Here is an 18,390-nt window from a genome sequence, read left to right as displayed (position 1 = left end):
ACATGCCCTGGATATAATTCCATGAGATCAAAATGTAAATACTTAGATTTGGTTAGCCTGTACTTTAACTAACTCATCTGCCTTTTGTATTGAGAGAGGATTAACAGCTGCAGATCTTTTGACAATGTGTTTCATTGGCCTGCCAACCCCAGTAGCTGTATTACAGAATTATACTATGCTAAGTGCTTTTGATATTAATGTTCCTCATTGCTATTCTTTCCGAGTAGGTAACGGCTGTATACCAAGGAGCATTACAAAATCAATTGCCGGTGGACTATTTCCTCCTTCGACACCATAAACACTGCTCCGATTTTGAAGGCATGTGTTGCTTCAACATAACTGATGAATCAACCAGCGTAGAGGATGACATTCAACATCTTCAGGACTTAATGCATCAAATGAAACAATCTACTGGTGGTGCCTGGCTAGCTGAGTGGTTTAATTCCCTGACAGGATGGGTGGGACACCTGATTCAAAGCATTATGGTAGGGATATGTTTATTCCTTTTTCTATATGTGTTTATTACATGCTTCTGTAAATTACCCTGCCCTACACCCCGCAAGCCCAAATGGACACCTCCAGCTTTGCCAGCCCCAGCAGAAGTGGTCCCTTGAGCAAGGGGGTGGAATGTGGGATAATAACCAAAGACTGGCAAGGAGGATTGTAAATGCGCTCAAGTGACTTGCAGCTGGGGTGTAGAAAAATACATATATCATTCTAACTGTTGTTTATCCTTGTGTGTTTGACAAGTAGAACATCTGTGTTCAGATAACATAGGCCTGTGATAGACTTAGAGGCACCCTATTGTACATGCTTGAGATTCCTGCCCTGCTGTGGGAAAGGCCAAAGCACAGTGGAAAACTACACCTATGCGAATCCCTAAGAAACAGGCAAAAACAGCAGGTTTGGTGATTCTCTAGCATGGACTGAGCTCTGCAGTGCCTGCATTCCCACTTGTGTGCCTCTACCTGAGTGCTGCTTTGGGGATCCCCCAGTTGGCAAGGTAACAAGAATAAATTTACTCTTTGCATTTCATCCGTGGTTTTGTGGTTGTTCCTGCATCCTGCCTGTGCTGACCCACATACCTGCACTCCCCTTCTTCACTGGCTCAACTTTGCTCCTTAATTCCCAACTCCTCTACCTCCTCCCCCTGCCCAACCCCAAGCAGCGCAGGGGGCATCATAGACTCATAGAATGGTTTGTGTTGGAAGGGAGCTTTAAAGGTCATCTAGGTCAAACCCCTGGCAATGAGCGGGGACATCTTCTACTAGATCAGGTTGCTCAGAGCCCCATCCAACCTGACTTTGAATGTTTCCAGGGATGGGGCATCCACAACCTCTCTGGGCAACCTGTTCCAGTGTCCCACCACCCTCATCATAAAAAAATTCTTCCTTATATCTAGTCTGAATCTACCCTCTTTTAGTTTAAAACCATTACCCTTTGTCCTATTGCTACAGTCCCTGGTAAAAAGTCTTTTTCCATCTTTCTTATGAGCCCCCTTTATATATTGAAAGGCTGCAATAAGGTCTCCCCGGAGCCTTCTCTTCTCCAAGCTGAACAATCCCAACTCTCTCAGGCTTTCTTCATAGGAGAAGTGTTCCAGCCCTCTGATTGTTTTCGTGGCCCTCCTCTGGACCCACTCCAACAGGTCCATGTCTTTCTTGTATTGAGGACTCCAGAGCTGGATGCAGCACTACAGGTGGGGTCTCACCAGAGCGGAGGGGAAGAATCGCCTCCCTCGACCTGCTGGCCACGCTTCTTTTGATGCAGCCCAGGATACGGTTGGCTTTCTGGGCTGCAAGCACACATTGCCGGCTCATGTCCAATTTTTCATCCACCAGTATACCCAAGTCCTTCTCCACAGGGCTCCTGTCAATCAATTCACCAGCCAGTCTGTATTGATACTGGGGATTGCCCTGACCCAGATGCAGGACCTTGCACTTGGCCTTGTTGAACCTCATGAGGTTCTAATGCTTCTCTCACACACAGCTATTCTGTGCTGAATATCTCTTAATGCTATACATCAATACACTGCACTCTCATTAATATCCCATGAAGAGAATATTTCAGTCCAAAACACTGTGTCTGGCTAATGATTCACTGCATCTGTATAGAAGCTACTCAGTAGAATTATGAAATACATTTAGTAAGGCCACACAACTTTAAAAGTCCAGTATATTGAATAAAATAATTTTATTTGTATCTACTTAAAAAAACCAAACAAAGTTTATGGAATCTGAAAATAGATGATAAAAGGTAACTTTTAACTGAGACTTAATATGGGAGATTCTTTCCCCAAAAATATGTCAGTCATTAATGTAATAAAGAACTTCAAGGTTCTGTGCTATACTGTATGATATGTAAACAGATTTTGAAAATACTTTCCCATTATATATTTTGACACAGTATGCACGAATTTTAAAAATAAAAAATAAAAATTAAATTCAATTGCCTCAAGGTATTTCTTAGAAGTAAAGCCATTTGAAGATCTCTTTACCATCTGTGGTGACAAACTTCTATATATCCAAAATATTTCCTTTTCCCCCAGTGCAGAATAACTGTCTGGAGGCAATTACCTATCAAAATGATGCCAGCAACACAGATCTGATTGTATGACTTCAGCACTTAAAAGAGCACACTGGTTATACATGGCTTTTAACCTTGGGATACAATTATGCTATCAGAACTAAAATCAAGTCTAAATCATTCATGTAGAGATGTGCGTGTTGTCTGAACACTGTTTAGAGTCCTTGTTTTCCAGATCTGATGGAGATGGTGAAGGTGCTCTGAGGTTCTTGTGCTTATATTCAGGGCAGGATGAACTTTGCAAATACCAGTTTCTCCAATTAACGACAAGCCACAAATCCCAAAGTAGGCATGTAAAGCATCTGAAAGCAGGACGGAAAATGAAAAAGAATATTATGTTTCTGTCAGGCTGTAACAGCCAACTGTTCCTGGATTCCAAAACCCCTGAATAATTACAACCAAGGAAAACAAACAGATGCTACATTTTAAACTTAGGATTTGAAACAAGAGAAGAATTTCTGCCCAAACCCTCCAGCATGAAATGATGGTGTGCAATCTCCAAGACTAGAGTCTGTTTTATTTTATAACAATTCTTGCCCACTACTTAATTTCTTCTGAATTCTCAGGCCAAACAGCAAAATCATTTGAGGAGCTGTAAATACATTTCCTTCAACAGAGTAAATCTTCCCCCCCACACAATGTGAAGGAATTTTTTTTGCAAATGAAAGGTCAGGTGGATAGCTGGCTACTTAGTGGACAGCTGACTATTGAAACACCAAAATTAGCACCAGTAGCCAAACAGCAAGATTTAGAAGTATGAAAAAAACCATTACTTTCCTTAATCTCCCCCCTTCCAGAGAAAATACCCTAAGGATATGAATTCATGAAGTAGCTTGATCAGCAGAGATGAGATGCTCTTATTTCCCCATCCCACAGCTCTCCTGCTGCCTATTTTATACCAGCACTAGAGCTTGCTCAACACCCTCCATGACTTAAAGTAATTCAGAAAACATGGAAGAAAACTAACCCAAGCAGGAAAAATTGGACAGCTTTCTGACATTTTAGTGAATTAAACTGGTTTGCAGAAGTGTTCAATATACACCAAATCTAGTGCAAAAAGGGGAAAGGACGTGCAGCTGTACTTAAGGAAGCTGGGAGGAAGAGGAGTGAGCCTGCCCTCTCTGGGCAATAATAACCCATTAGGTTGGATTATCCACCCAAGAAATCACAGCCTAAAGATGGAAAGAGGATGTGACCTTAATGTGTCCCTTCCAAATTCTCAACACTTGGTAATCTTTTGGAGGTATCACTAATTTCATATCTGACTAAAATGATATTACAAGAAGTTATATGGCTAGAGTCTTGCTAGCCAGAAGCCTTCTCTGAAAGATGGCTTCTGCTTATCAGCATTAACATGCAGACAAAAGCACATTTGGTAGATATAGTCCCTATTAGACCTTGCAGAAAGTATGTCAGGCAAGGAAAGCTCAACTTCAGGAAATATAGTATATTAACTCCTGTGGAAAGCTGTATTGATACTCACTAAACTCCATATACAAACCTAATTACCTATATAGAGATATTTGGTGAGTTGAACCACAAAGTTCTACACTTGTGCAAATCCATAACAACTTAATACACAACTCCATTGTAGCCATAACACACCTATGCAGCCTGTGCACTCCTCTCTAAAGCTATAAAAAGTGCAAGGCTTTTCAAGGCTGAAAAACATAGGTCCAAATGTTTTGTTTCATGAGCAACTCACAAATACATGGCAGTACACAATCTCACAACTACGGAGCAGCTGTCTTAAAAACAAACAAAAATATAAGGTGGATTTATACTTCTACTAGTGCAAATCTCACTTCAATGTTTTACATTTAGTAAATGTGCACACTCATTTTCATCCTCTCCTCTTTTTATCATGTTAGATATTTTAATCTTTCTTTTGCGTCACCTGTAATTCACACGTTTCCAATTCTTTTGTATTGTATATCATTTAAAGATATCGTGAGATGCATCAGCAGTACATCTAGTAGTTTAAGAGAAATCTATTTAAATTTATTTAAATCTTATCATGATTTATGCTAAAATCTAGAAAAAAATTAATTAATTACTTAGGTATGTATTCTAACAAAATCCCCAGCTCTGTAGAACCCTAATGTTTGGGAGTTTAATATTTGTAATAAGTATCATTAACATAAGATAGCAGATCTAACTGCTTTTTATCAGGAAACTTCTGATAGCCTTTTCTGCGTTTGACAACCCTATGTGGATGCTTACCTGTAGAGACTACTAAAAACTAAACAATAGTCTTTTTGCGATTCACTTTGGTATGCTCATGGTTTCAGAGGATTACTAGCATTTAAAAGACTTTTGACTTTTCAGATTGATTTTCAAAGGCAAGAAATAGTTTTCTAAGATCACTGCTCAACAAGCACACTGGTCCAAACACTATTTTAAATCAAGAAACACTGCTACCTCTAAAACCAACAACGTATTAACATCTGTTAGCATGGGAACATCAGGACTACAAAATAATATTTTCCTGAATCATCAGTTGTGAAAAGTTACTTGCAATTTTGGTAGTCCATGTAATATTTAAACAGAGCTTTTTGCATAAAGTAGGAGCTACAGAAGTTCAAATACTGAATCTATTTTAGAAAGCACCTATGAAAAAATTGCATATGCTTATTTTGCAACCTTTCCCTGGCATATTCTGTCACACGTGTTTTGCAACAAAACCAAACTGAGGCCACTAGTCTCAGCTTTACAAAAGCTAAATGCTTCAAGGAGAATGAATCATTTCTGTCTTTATTCAACCTCAACAGAACTATTAACTCATTTGTGACATGACCCATACCAGTCTCATTATCTTCACATTTTGCATTTACATGGAAGTCAAGAGGACTGTGTACATTTAACCATCAGTAGGCTTCTGAAAACAATGGAGCTGCACAGACACTTCACATTAATAAAGTGGGAAATCTTTCTTGCATTCAAAAAGACAGCTTGGCTTTCAGATAGTAGACTGATCTTGTAGGAAGCTCAGCTGTGTATATATGGCATTGAAACTACAGATCCATAAAAAAAAATAAAATGATGCTGCATTTACAGTCATTCTTCAGATTAAAACTGCATTAACTTTTTTACTACTTTTCTTCAAAACATGAACACAGAATTACGTCACCATCTGCCTGAGGAAAGAACACTGCAATAAACCCACCTATCACAAAAGTATAAACTGATTTGTTTTTTCTGTAAAAATCCTACACCATTAAAATTCAACAGTACCAAAGGAAACACCAAACAAGTTTTTCCCAGAAGATATGCAATCTTATAAGACATATTCTATAAATTGTCAGAGCTAGAAAAAAACTGGCATACCAGCAAAACTTCTGTACATTCATAAAGCAGCAATCTAGTTAATCCTTAGTACTCTAGTTCAATCTTCTTGTTCCATTTCTGTGGCCAGCCAGAGCATTCAAGTTAAAAAGTAGCTTACTCTCAAAAGAAAGTTTAAGAGACAGGAAAAGCTTGCTTTATAGGAAACAGTAGTGTACGGACAGGAACACCATACAAATCAAAGCAAACAGCTTTATTAGTAGTCTTGCCTTCCTCAAATCTTATATCAAACTATCTTAAAAGACAGGTTGAGGAACTTTTTACATGATTGGGGTTTTAAACATGCTGGTTTTCTTCCTAACCTCCTAAGTAAACAGCTCATCAAGACAAACAGAAATATTTCCTCAAAGTGATACTGATTGGTCTACATAATGTACACCAAATATAGCTAGTCATCAGGAATCCTAAACTGGTTTTCAGGGGGGGAAGCATGTCATGAGCACTATATTATCAGTGTGAGTCCACTCTGACAAATTGTCAACTGTTCTTCAAAATGAAATGATGCCATGCTGAAATATCTCTGTGCAGATTCTGAACAGTCTCCTCCTTTATTATAACTATGTTTTTATCTTGTTTGGTGAGTTTATGGACTGTTTATCTTCTCTGTACAAAATGCCACTGAACATTACTACTGGAACAAAGTTTGTTTTCATATCTTTACAGTATCTCTTTTGAATTCTAGCATCTTTTCAAATTATCAGTTTCCACTTCCAAAATGCAACCAATAACTATTTCAGATATACTATGTATAATTTCTATGTGTAATTACAATCTGTAAATCATAATATGTAACTATCATCTAAACTGAATTGAGTATTTTTAAATACATCAAAGATTTCTGAATAAGCTCAAAGGACTCATTTCTTAAGGAAATAAACATTCTGAAATATTTTACTCAGACCCTTTACAAAGAAATCCACTGCACAGTATGATTTTTAATTAGAATGGTTAAACACATATGGAAAAGCTTGTCCAGCTCTAAACAGACAGTGATACTGTTTTGGTGATAGCCTAAATAACAGCAGCTCACTTGCTCTGATGCTTAACAAGGAAAAACTATATCCCTTTCCCTCTAAATCATGAAAATCTCATATTTTAAGGTTTGGGGTTTTTTCCATTATTTGAAGGAGACTGGGGAAAAAAACCTCTCTTACACCTCTCAGATATTTGACTGCTGGAATATATTTGTAGCTTAAAAGACACCATAATTTTGAGAAGTAAATTTACCTGGATGGCTATCTGGCCATTTGGCAAATCCACCAACAAGATGATCTTGAGTTGACAGGATGTAATTGCGGTTTCTCTCAAAATTTGTATATTGGAATATGTTCAAGAGCTGAAAAGGAGTTAGAATGTTACAGTAATATACTAAACTTGAGTATATTTTTAAATACTAAAATATAATGTCTATTTACATAGATAAGTAGTGCAATATAGCACTAATCTGTTAAACCTCCTTATCCTGCATTTTTTTAAGATAAAAACCTTTTATAGTGATCTTTGCATATTCTTGTACTTGTGCCAAATATGTAATTTTTCCAAGTAAAACAAGATGGTTAAAGAAATCAAAACAAGTCAGTAACTATCCTGTAGGTTTTCTGTACACTACCTTCAAAGTTGCTCCCACCCAAAAGGAATAGCAGGTGTCTACAGGTTTGTTGGGTCGTCCATTGTAGCCATTCTGTTGTCTCATTATACACCACCTTCTTATCCTGTTCAGTTCTTTTTCTGAAAAAACTTCCTCCAGTTTACCCATCAAACACAGCGATGCAATACCACAAAATGTAGAACCACCTATGAGGAAACAGTTGTTTATGCAATGTTTTAAGATACTCAGATTTTCACCGAAGCCTGTATGATCTCAATCAGAATTTTAACTAGGGTAATATCAATGGATTTCTAAAAAGGGTACAACAGGAATGAGTAAATGGTAATGCAACAGAAGACATTTCTTGATATGTTACTTGCACAAGAGAGCTAATGGGAAACCAGCAACCAGACTATCAGACTGAAGCAGAAATGCCAAAGGCAGTCATAGACACAACTCCCCAGAGAAGAAAAATAAACTGAAGGGTAAGTGTCTGACAAGCAGTAAGCAAAAAAAAACCAAAACCCCAAAACAACCCCCCCCCCAATCCAAAATACGTGGTTAATGCTATGAAAAAACTGGAGGATTCCCATAGTTGTAGCAAACACACGAATTATGCTTCTAAGGATTTTTTTTATTGCTAAGGAAACTGCAAGGTAAAATTTGAAATTAGAAGAGAAACTCATATTCTCTGTCTGCGTATCATTGCCATCACTTTTAAAAACCCATCAAAGCTCATTCTATTACCTGTAATCATATAATTACAGCCTGGAAGTAAGCTGTTGATACAAGACATGGGGAACAAGATCCACTGTTACACTATTATGACACTAGAAAATCTAGGATTATTTTTCATTCTGATGTTGAAATGCAGGAAGGATACTGAAGTAATGATATTTGTTATCATTAGCATTCTACAGCAACTTATTTAACTACATTTTAAAATATGTAGGGGTATAATTTAAATTTTTCAACTTTGTCAGGGGTCTAGGGGCCAGCTGCTGGATGGACTGACTATCTTGATCAACTGGAGATGAGGAACAGCATCAGGTTGTCTGTGCTGTTCATATCTGCGTGAGTGCCAGTATTGTAACAGTGTGTGAAAGGAAAGAGAGTCTGTTCCTTTAAGGGTATCTGGTCAAGGGCCTTTTCAATGCAAAAGGGGATATTAAGAAAAAGGGGGAAGCCATAAACAAGAAAATATAGAGAGAAACAAACCTAACCAACAAACAATAAGGGAGGCAGTGACGAGAACCAAACCAGGTCAGCCACACTAATTGGTAAAGATATATGGAGTGTGGGAATATTTATTCCATTAAGATTATATGATCAAGGACCTTGTCAAATGAGGAAAAGGGGGAAGCCATAAACAAAACATAGACACACAAACCTGACAGGCAAACACAATGGAGACAAAGACAAGGAAACAAACCAGGTCAGTCACACTAATTGATGGGCTATCAGGAAACCACAGGCAAACTTGGACTTTGCAACTGATAAGGATGCAAACCTGAGGGTCCAGGATGTTGGAGGGGAGGTCTGTGGAACTATGCAAACAGATGAGGGAATGTGCAGGGGAAGGGAGATGTGAGAGACTGAAAGAGTTAATGTCTCAAACATTGTGGTGGGGCAAGTTCTGCTTAAAGAGGAACTCTGCATAACAACAAACACTGCACAGCAAGGATCCAAGGTGCAGACATCAGCAACAGGGCAGGGAGTGCATGCTGGAGGATACGCAGCTCCCTGTTCTGATATAAAGATCAAACAATGGTTACCTCTGCAGGGAAGGAGAAGTTACTCCCCAAACGACCCCCAAACCTACCTAATTAGCCTAATGAGTTCGAGTGCCCGCCTGAAGGAGGGGCAAGGAGATTATAAAAGGACACAAACTGAAGCCCCAGGTGTGCAAGCCCACCAGAACTGGACCCCTTGGCTGATAGAGCCAATGCTGGACCCAGGACTGGTAAAATCTTTCTCTCTTCCTTTTTCTCTCTCTGTTTTGTTCTCTCTTTCCTTTTCCTTTTTCATAATCCCTACACCTCATCCCTTTAAGATGTAAACCTGTTGACCAAGTCTGAGACTAAGAGTGGATCCAGCCGCCCCTAGGCTCCTCTCTGAGAGGGAGTCTAGAAAGCAAGGGGGTCTGCTCCAAACCTTGTGACTCAATGGGAGGGTTCTCCTTATTCCCTGAATTGATGTATATGGTTACCACAGGTTACATGGTTTACAGAAGTAGTCTCATGCCAATTCCTTTTGTGAGAAACCCCACCACCTACTATCACACCTCCCCAGTTCAGTTTGCTTCTGTCATGAATAAAATTTTTAACTGATAGTTTGGTGTCATTTCACCTTAATTTAGCCTGAGGGAATTCCGAATTCAACACGACTCCCTGGTCTGTCCAGTCCGGGTCATGACAGGGGAGCAGGGAGGAACGAAATGGGAGTAGACAGAAAAGAGTATAAAAAGGACTGGTCACGTCTAAAACGGCACAGGTCAATACACTTGTCTGACTGAGCCCTGCGTCTGATTGCTGCAGTCTGTCCTATCTTCTTATTAAATCCTTTCCTAACTAGCTCTCTGCATAAACTCTCTCTGTATCACATGTGCATGTGTGCTGCAAGGATTAAGTGTCAGCTACTGGGGAGACCTGTGTGAGTTGATTTGGTGCCAGCTACTGGAGGAGTCAGACCAGGGCTGTAGGTGCCTCTGGGGTATGGTGTCAGCTACTGGAGTGGGTGGGGCTCTTGGCCACCAGCCACTGGGGCAGGAATGAGGTGTATCCCAAAAAAACAGCTACTGGGAGGGACCAGACTTAGTGAGGTGAGTGAGGGTCTCAGCACCAGTGGCTGGAGCAGGACCACAAGTCACAGTCCATGTGCCTGGTGCTGGCTGCTGGGGGGGGGGCTGAGTGTCTGTATTTCCCCAAATCTGGTGGTGCATGGGGTGTGCATGTGTATTTGCTAGCAAACTTCAAGCTGGACTAGCCAGCAAGTAGGAAGCCCTGGGTCTGGGCAGGAGTATCAGGCAGAGGGACTGTGATGATATTCAAGGGGAACTTGTGAATGTGGAGTGCCTGAGGGATAAGCGTGTGAGTGCATGCATGTTTGCTAGCAAGCATCAAGCTGGACGAGCCAGCAAGTAGGGAACCTATGAAGCAAGTAAGAAGGCCTAGGGTCTGGGCAGTGCTACCAGGGTGTGACCAGTGCCCCCTGCTCCTGACACCTGGTACAGCATTGTTGCCAGGATATGGTGACACCCATTATGGAATAGGGAAGCGTAACAGCACATGAGATAGTCTGGATGGCAAAACCCATGATCCCCCAGTGGTCAGGGATGCCTCCTGTGACTGTTCACTCAACTCTTGCTCAGATTTTGGCTAACACACAGCTCGTGCTAAGACCTGATGTATGCTGGGAGAAGCACCATTAGGTCGAAGGGAGAGCAACAGGTAGGCAGGACACAATGGACAGGAAGAGATAAAGATCATTATGCAGCCATTGCCATCTGCAGCTTGCTGTCTCTTGCAGACAAAATTCTTGCATATTTATTGTCTGGCAGCCTCTTCAGAATCCACTAACTTATGGAAATGGAAAAGACTAAACTCCCAGATGGAGAGATATAAATATATCAGCTTATCCAAAAGGCTTTTGAAGGAGATCTAACAGCAGCCAGTCTGCTAAGGCCTTCATGCTTCCTGGTATGATACAGAGGATGCCTGCACTGTGATAGAGGGGGAAAGAGGAACACCCTCACTGTTGGCTAGAGTATCGTGACACCGCCTCCATCGTTGTTCTTCCTCCGAGGATTGAGTGAATGACTCGTCTACTTTTTTAAAGTCAGAGTCTAGATTATGATTATTGTATTGCATGCTGATTATTAAGAATTTGACGTGATCTGCAGAGGGTCCAGGTGACTGAAAAGTCTAGGTAACTGAAATTTTAGGTAATAGTAAAGCTATACTAATTGCTAGAAATTCTAGGTAATGATAAGCTACGCTGATTACTAAAATCATTATGTAATAATAAAGCTCTAAATATAACTACAACCCTGTGGTCAATTTTCATTCTACCAAGGATCCTTAAAAGAACCTGCCTGTCCGTGTAGCGTTGGGTGACACAGACGTACAGAGGGGCTGCGCTGGTACTTGGGGAATCCACAAATGTGCATGTGCTTGTGAATTTAAAGAATGTTGTGTGTGTGCCTTCACTAGTGAACTATCTCTACCACATATATTGGTTGTATGTGGCAAGGTCTTGGTAGCAGGGGGGCTGCAGGGGTGGCCTCTATGACAAGACATCAGGGGCTGCCCCCGTGCTGGACAGAATCATTTCCAGCCAGCTCTGTAACGGACCCACCACTGGCTAATCAGTGAAGCTGGTGGCACCATCATGAAATGATAAAGTTTTTGATTCTCAGAGAAGTAAGGAGGGGGGTTAGCAGAACTGCCACCTTGGATTTCCAGAGGGCAAATTTTGGCCTGTTTAGGGGCCTGGTTGACAGAGTCCTTTGGGAGGCAGTCCTGAAGGGCAAAGGAGCCCAGGAAGGCTGGACATTCTTCAAGAAGGAAATCTTAAGGGCACAGGAACAGGCCATCCCTATGTGCCAAAAGATGAGCCATTGGGGAAGAAGATCGGCCTGTCTGAACAGAGAGCTTTGGCTGGAACTCAGGAAAAAAAAAAAAGAGAGTTTATGACCTTTGGAAGAAGGGGCAGGCAACTCAGGAGGACTACAAAGATGTCGTGAGGTTATGCAGGGAGAAAATTAGAAGGGCCAAAGCCCAACTAGAACTTAATCTGGCTACTGCTGTAAAAGACAATAAAAAATGTTTCTATAAATACATTAACAACAAAAGGAGGGCTAAGGAGAATCTCCATCCTTTATTGGATGTGGGGGGAAACATAGTGACAAAGGATGAGGAAAAGGCTGAGGTACTTCTTTGCCTCAGTCTTTAATAGTAAGACCAGTTGTTCTCGGGGTACCCAGCCCCCTGAGCTGGAAGACAGGGACAAGGAGCAGGATGAAGCCCCCATAATCCAAGGGGAAATGGTTAGCGACCTGCTACACCACTTAGACATACACAAGTCTATGGGGCCAGATGGGATCTAGCCAAGGGTATGGAGGGAGCTGGTGGAAGTGCTCACCAAGCCGCTTTCCATCATTTATCAACAGTCCTGGCTAACCGGGGAGGTCCCAGTTGACTGGAGGTTAGCAAATGTGATGCCCATCTACAAGAATGGCTAGAAGGAGGATCTGGGGAACTACAGGCCTGTCAGTCTGACCTTGGTGCTGGGGAAGGTTATGGAGCAGATCATCTTGAGTGCCATCACACAGCACGTACAGGACAAGCAGGTGATCAGGCCCAGTCAGCATGGGTTTATGAAAGGCAAGTCCTGCTTGACTAACCTGATCTTCTATGACAAGATGACCTGCTTAGTGGATGAGGGAAAGGCTGTGGATGTTGTTTACCTGGACTTCAGTAAAACCTTTGACACCGTTTCCCACAGCATTCTCCTGGAGAAACTGGCTGCTCATGGCTTGGACGGGCATACTCTTTGCTGGGTAAAAACCTGGCTGGATGGCTGGGCCCAAAGAGTTGTGGTGAATGGAGTGTCAGAGACCAAAGGAGTTAATGTCTCAAATGTTGTGGTGGGGCAAGTTCTGCTTAAAGAGGAACTCTGCATAACAACAAACCCTGCACAGCAAGGAACCACAGGCAGGCAACAGGGCAGGGAGGGCATGCTGGAGGGTACGCAATTCCAAGTTCTGTGTTCTGATACGCTGAGCAGGGCAGCTCACCATATATGGCCAAAGGTCAAAGAACAGTTGTACTTGCAGGGAGGGAGAAGTTGCTCCCCAAACGACCCCCCAAGCCCACCCACCCATTTCCCGAAGGTTCTGGAAGCACAAACCGCGCATGAGAACTAATTAGCCTAATGAGTTCGAGTGCCCGCCCAAAGGAGGGGGCAAGGAGATTATAAAAAGACACAAACTGAAGCCCCACGTACGCATGTCCACTGGAACTGGACCCTTCCGCTGACTGGACCCCTCGGCTGACTGAACCAACACTGGACCCAGGACTGGTGAAATCTTTCTCTTTTCTCTCTCTTCTCTCTCGCTCCTTTTTTTTTTCTGTAATCCCTACACCTCATCCCTTTAGACATAAACTGTTGACCAAGTCTGGGACTAGGAGTGGATCTAGCCACCCCTAGGCTCCTCTCTGAGAGGGACTCTAGAAAGCAAGGGGGGTCTGCTCTGAACCTCATGACTCAATGGGAAGGCTCTCCTTATTGTCTTCCCTGAACTGATCCCCAAATAAACAAGGCCTGTAGTATATGTTTGGTGTTGTATGGTTAGCATGTTACACAGTTCACTGGCATAGTTTCATGCCAATTCTTGTTGTGAGCATACCAATTCTTGTTGTGAGCAAATAAAAGTTGAGTTTTGTGAGTTAAAGGATCCCTGGTGTTGTTTCACCTTAATCATGACCTGGGAATCAGCAAACCTGAGTCGTCGTCCTGAGAAATTGGAGTTAAATCCAGTTGGTGGCCAGTCACAAGTGGTGTTCCCCAGGGCTCAGTATTGGGGCCAGTTCTGTTTAATATCTTTATCAATGATCTGGATGAGGGGAGTGAGTGCACCCTCAGTAAGTTTGCAGACGACACCAAGTTGGGAGGGAGTGTTGATCTGCTTGAGGGTAGGAAGGCTCTACAGAGGGATCTGGACAGCCTAGATCAATGGGCCGAGGCCAATTGTATGAAGTTCAACAAGGCCAAGTGCCGGGTCCTGCACTTGGGTCACAACACCCCCATGCAATGCTACAGGCTTGGGGAAGAGCAGCTGGAAAGCTGCCCCGTGTAAAAGGACCTGGGGGTGTTGGTCGACAGCCAGCTGAATATGAGCCAGTAGTGTGCCCAGGTGGCCAAAAAGGCCAATAGCATCCTGGCCTGTATCAGAAATAGTGTGGCCAGCAGGACTAGGGAAGTGATCATCCCCCTGTACTCGGCACTGGTGAGGCTGCACCTTGAGTACTGTGTTCAGTTTTGGGCCCCTCACTATGGGAAAGACATTGAGGTGCTGGAGCATGTCCAAAGAAGGGCAATGAAGTTAGTGAAGGGTCTAGAGCACAAGTCTTATGAGGAGCAGCTGAGGGAACTGGGGTTGTTTAGTCTGGAGAAAAGGAGGCTGAGGGGAGACCTTATCACTCTCTACAACTACCTGAAAGTAGCAAGGTGGGTGTCAGTCTCTTTGCCCAAGTAACAAGTGATAGGATGAGAGGAAATGGCCTCAAGTTGCACCAGGGGAGGTTTAGATTGGATATTAGGAAAAATTTCTTCACTGAAAGGGTTGTCAAGCATTGGAACAGGCTGCCCAGGGAAGTGGTTGAGTCATCATCCCTGGAGGTATTTAAAAGACATGTAGGTGTGGTGCTTAGGGTTTAGTGGTGGACTTGGCAGTGTTAGGTTTACAGTTGGACTCAATGATCTTAAGGGTCTTTTCCAACCTAAACTATTCTATGATTCTACAACCTCTGTGATAACATATTTAAGAAAGGGTAAAAAACATTGCACAGCAGTTGTGAGAGAGGAGGAAGGAAGAAAAACAAAGCATGAGAAACAACCATGCAGACACTAAAGTCAGTGAAGAAGGAGGGGGAGGAGGTGCTCCAGGTGCTGGAGCAGAGATTCCCCTGCAGGCCGTGGAAAAGACCATGGTGAAGCAGGTTGTCCCCCTGCAGCCAGTGGAAAGGACTATGCCAGAGCCGATATGGATATGCTCTGAAGGAAGCTGCAACCTGTGGAGAGCCCATGCTGGAGCATGCTCCTGGCAGGAACTGCAGCCCGTGGAGGACCCACACTGGAGCAGTCTTATCCTCAAGGACTGCAGCCCATGGGTGTGAGAGACTGAAAGAGTTAATGTCTCAAACATTGTGGTGGGGCAAGTTCTGCTTAAAGACAAACCCTGCACAGCAAGGAACCGAGGTGAAAAGACCATCAGCTCAGACATCAGCAACAGGAGGGGGAGGGCATGCTGGAGGGTGGGCAGCTCCCTGTTCTGATAAGCTGTTCTGATACAAACATCAAACAATGGCAGTGTCTGCAGGGAAGGAGAAGTTGCTCCACAAATGACCCCCAAGCCCAAAGGCTCACAAATTGCTCATTAACCTGACGAGTTCGGGTGCCTGCCCAAAGGAGGGGCATGGATGATAAAAGGACACAAAGTGAAGCCCCAGGCGCGCAAGCCCACCGGGACTGGACCCCTCAGCTGACTGGACACCTCGGCTGACTGAACCAACGCTGGACCCAGGACCGGTGAAATCTTTCTCCCTTCCTTTTTCTCTCTCTGTCTTGTTCTCTCTTTTCCTTTTCCACAATCCCTACACCTCATCCGTTTCAAGATATAAACCGTTGACCAAGTCTGAGACTAAGAGTAGATCCAGCCGGCCCTGGGCCCTTCTCTGAGGAGGAGTCTGGAAAGCAAGGGGGTCTGCTCTGAACCTCGTGACTCAACGGGAGGGATCTCCTGTGGGAGAATTGTGGGAGAACTTGTGGGAGAACGAGGGAAACTGCGTAAGGCACAACTGTTATTCTCTGTTTGCTAGCACAAGACACTACTGTTCTTTGTTATAAGTTTGCTGAAGTAAGCACAAAAAGTAGAACAAGGTCGGGCCTACGTGACTGATAACAGGAGGGCAACGTGACCAAAGACAGGGTGCAAGACAGCATGCAGGTGGAGGAACTATTTGCGTGATCAGAAGACTTTATCCAATTAGACTATTGTTTAAGCGCGTGAACGGCACATGTTAACCAATCAACAAATGGCTTATGCGTGAGTAGATATTAGAAACATATATAACCGAGTGTTGCGCAGTTAATAAACGGAGAAACCGTTTGATCCACAGTATCTGTGTTGGTCCGTTTTCTCCCCAGGGCGAGTCCCTGGCGATGCGTCATTTTCCCTAGATTGTCGCAGCGGAGAAAGTGCGGCAAGTGGTGACCCCGACGCAGACGCGGACGCGGAGTGTGCGAGTGTTTTGCCTGGCCAGGCGATTGGAAGATAGCCCTCGGGGCGATCCTGCTGGTGATGATGTCATCCATCGGAATTATCATTGAGGTACTAAAGGCGGTAGGCAGGGAGGTGGACTGTGGAGTGCATACGGCTCCAGTCACGAGTCTCATCCAGTGGATGATACAACGGGGCTTCATAGTAAAGCCGGGAGAGATATTTGATGCGTCGCGGCTGCAGGCTGCGCGTGAGGAGTTGGTGGAGGAGTGTTTGAGTGGGAAGAAAGGAGCTGCGGATAAGCCCGCAGCTCTTGGTTCAGCGTTGACCGTATTGAGGAAGGGGAGAGAGGCAAAGGCGGTTTGGATGGCGGCTACAGCGGTGTTGCGCGGAGAGGCGAGTAGAGAGGTGATTGATTTGTTAGAGGTACAGGCTGACAAAGAGAGTAAAGGTGTTACCAGTGTCGGAGGTGAGGAGATGTTGGGAAAACAAGTAGAGAGAGTGGAAGGAGCAGGGGATGCTCCGGATGCCTTAGTGTTTCCAGTCTCTCGCGGGCAATTAGAGGATTCTTTTTTTGGGTATCCACCCCTTCCCCCGCCAGGATTGTTTTCACACGAGTCAGAGGAGCCCTCTAAGTATGTCCCGCCAGCGAGTAGTACGACCACGGGTCCTAGTGCACCCCCGGTGTCTATGATGGAGGTAGATTTGGATGAAAAAGAACGTTACATTAGAAAGAAATTGCAAGCAGAAGCAGTTCCATTGCTGGACTCGGATGAGGAGAGTCCACCGAATGCAAAACAGAATCAGATCACTGAGGTAACGGAGGTTTTGACGAAATTTAAAAATTTAGCGGCGACTATTGAACAGACAGTACAGCATGCTCAAAGCGTTGTAGGTCGTGCGGCACAGCCTCCAGTGTTTACGAATTGGAAGTTAATAGCAAAAAATTGTGTTCTAGAGGGTGTGGATTTCAAACCTTCAGATGAAGGGGGAGTGTTAGCGTGTCCGTTGTTAATCACTCAAGATGGACCTAGATGGCAACCATTAGATTACAAATTAGTAAAGGAATGGCAAACGAGCTGTAGAGATGATGGATTGAATGGCCCAAGGACGCGAGCTCTGTTAGATGTGATTTATGCTCAGCCGTTACTGCCCTTTGACTCGAGACAGCTGGCGCGTGCAGCACTTACGGCACCTTTGATGTGCCTCTGGGAGCAGGCGTTTAAAGAGGAAGCAGAAGCGGTTGTTTTGGACGCTCTTACTCCAGGACACGATTTAGTAGGGGTCTCTATGGCGCAGTTAACGGGGACCAGAGATCATGTATCCCCTCAAAATCAGGCCGGTTTGCGAGGTCGGATGATAGCGGCTTCTTCAAAGTGTGCTAGAAATGCATTTATGAAGGTTAGTAAGTTTGAAAAGAAAAGAGTCCCGTATACAAAGGTTATTCAGAGACTTAATGAACCATATCAGGATTTCTTAGAGCGTTTGCAAAAGGCGGTGGAGGTAGCAGACATACCGGACGAGGTTAAGCCAGTTCTTGCGAAAGAATTAGCTCGTACACAAGCAAATGACCAGACAAGGCAAATTTTATCACAATTGCCAGCAAAAGCTTCAGTAGCAGATATGATTAAACGAGTGTTAGAAGCAGAAGCTCAAACCGCAGCGGCACCTGTAGTTGCAGCAGTTACAGCTGTACTTCGCAATCGCACAAATAACAACCCGAGGAAAAACATTTCTTGCTTTGGTTGTGGGGGAAGCGGTCACGTTAGAAGCCAGTGTCCTTCAGTGTCTAGAGCCAATCTGGGCAGGACGCCAAATTCAGACCAAAAAGGGAGTTGTTTCCGCTGTGGGAAGTTAGGGCATCTTGCAA

At 43.5% G+C, this 18,390-nt stretch overlaps 1 protein-coding gene across 1 annotated transcript in view; it reads right to left on the bottom strand.

Annotated features, from left to right (window-relative positions):
* Positions 1-203: 203 nt before the first annotated feature.
* LOC128136230 (geranylgeranyl transferase type-1 subunit beta-like) overlaps positions 204-18,390 on the bottom strand; it is an 81,210-nt gene continuing 63,023 nt past the window's right edge. Inside the window, 4 exon segments of the mRNA XM_052775463.1 lie at positions 204-2,754; positions 2,757-2,888; positions 7,159-7,267; positions 7,541-7,725. Coding sequence (XP_052631423.1) covers positions 2,708-2,754; positions 2,757-2,888; positions 7,159-7,267; positions 7,541-7,725 — 473 coding nt within the window. The 3' untranslated portion in view covers positions 204-2,707.

This window comes from Harpia harpyja, chromosome W, assembly GCF_026419915.1.
Source record: "Harpia harpyja isolate bHarHar1 chromosome W, bHarHar1 primary haplotype, whole genome shotgun sequence".
Lineage (NCBI taxonomy): Eukaryota > Metazoa > Chordata > Aves > Accipitriformes > Accipitridae > Harpia > Harpia harpyja.
This window is presented reverse-complemented; position numbering and strand designations above follow the sequence as displayed.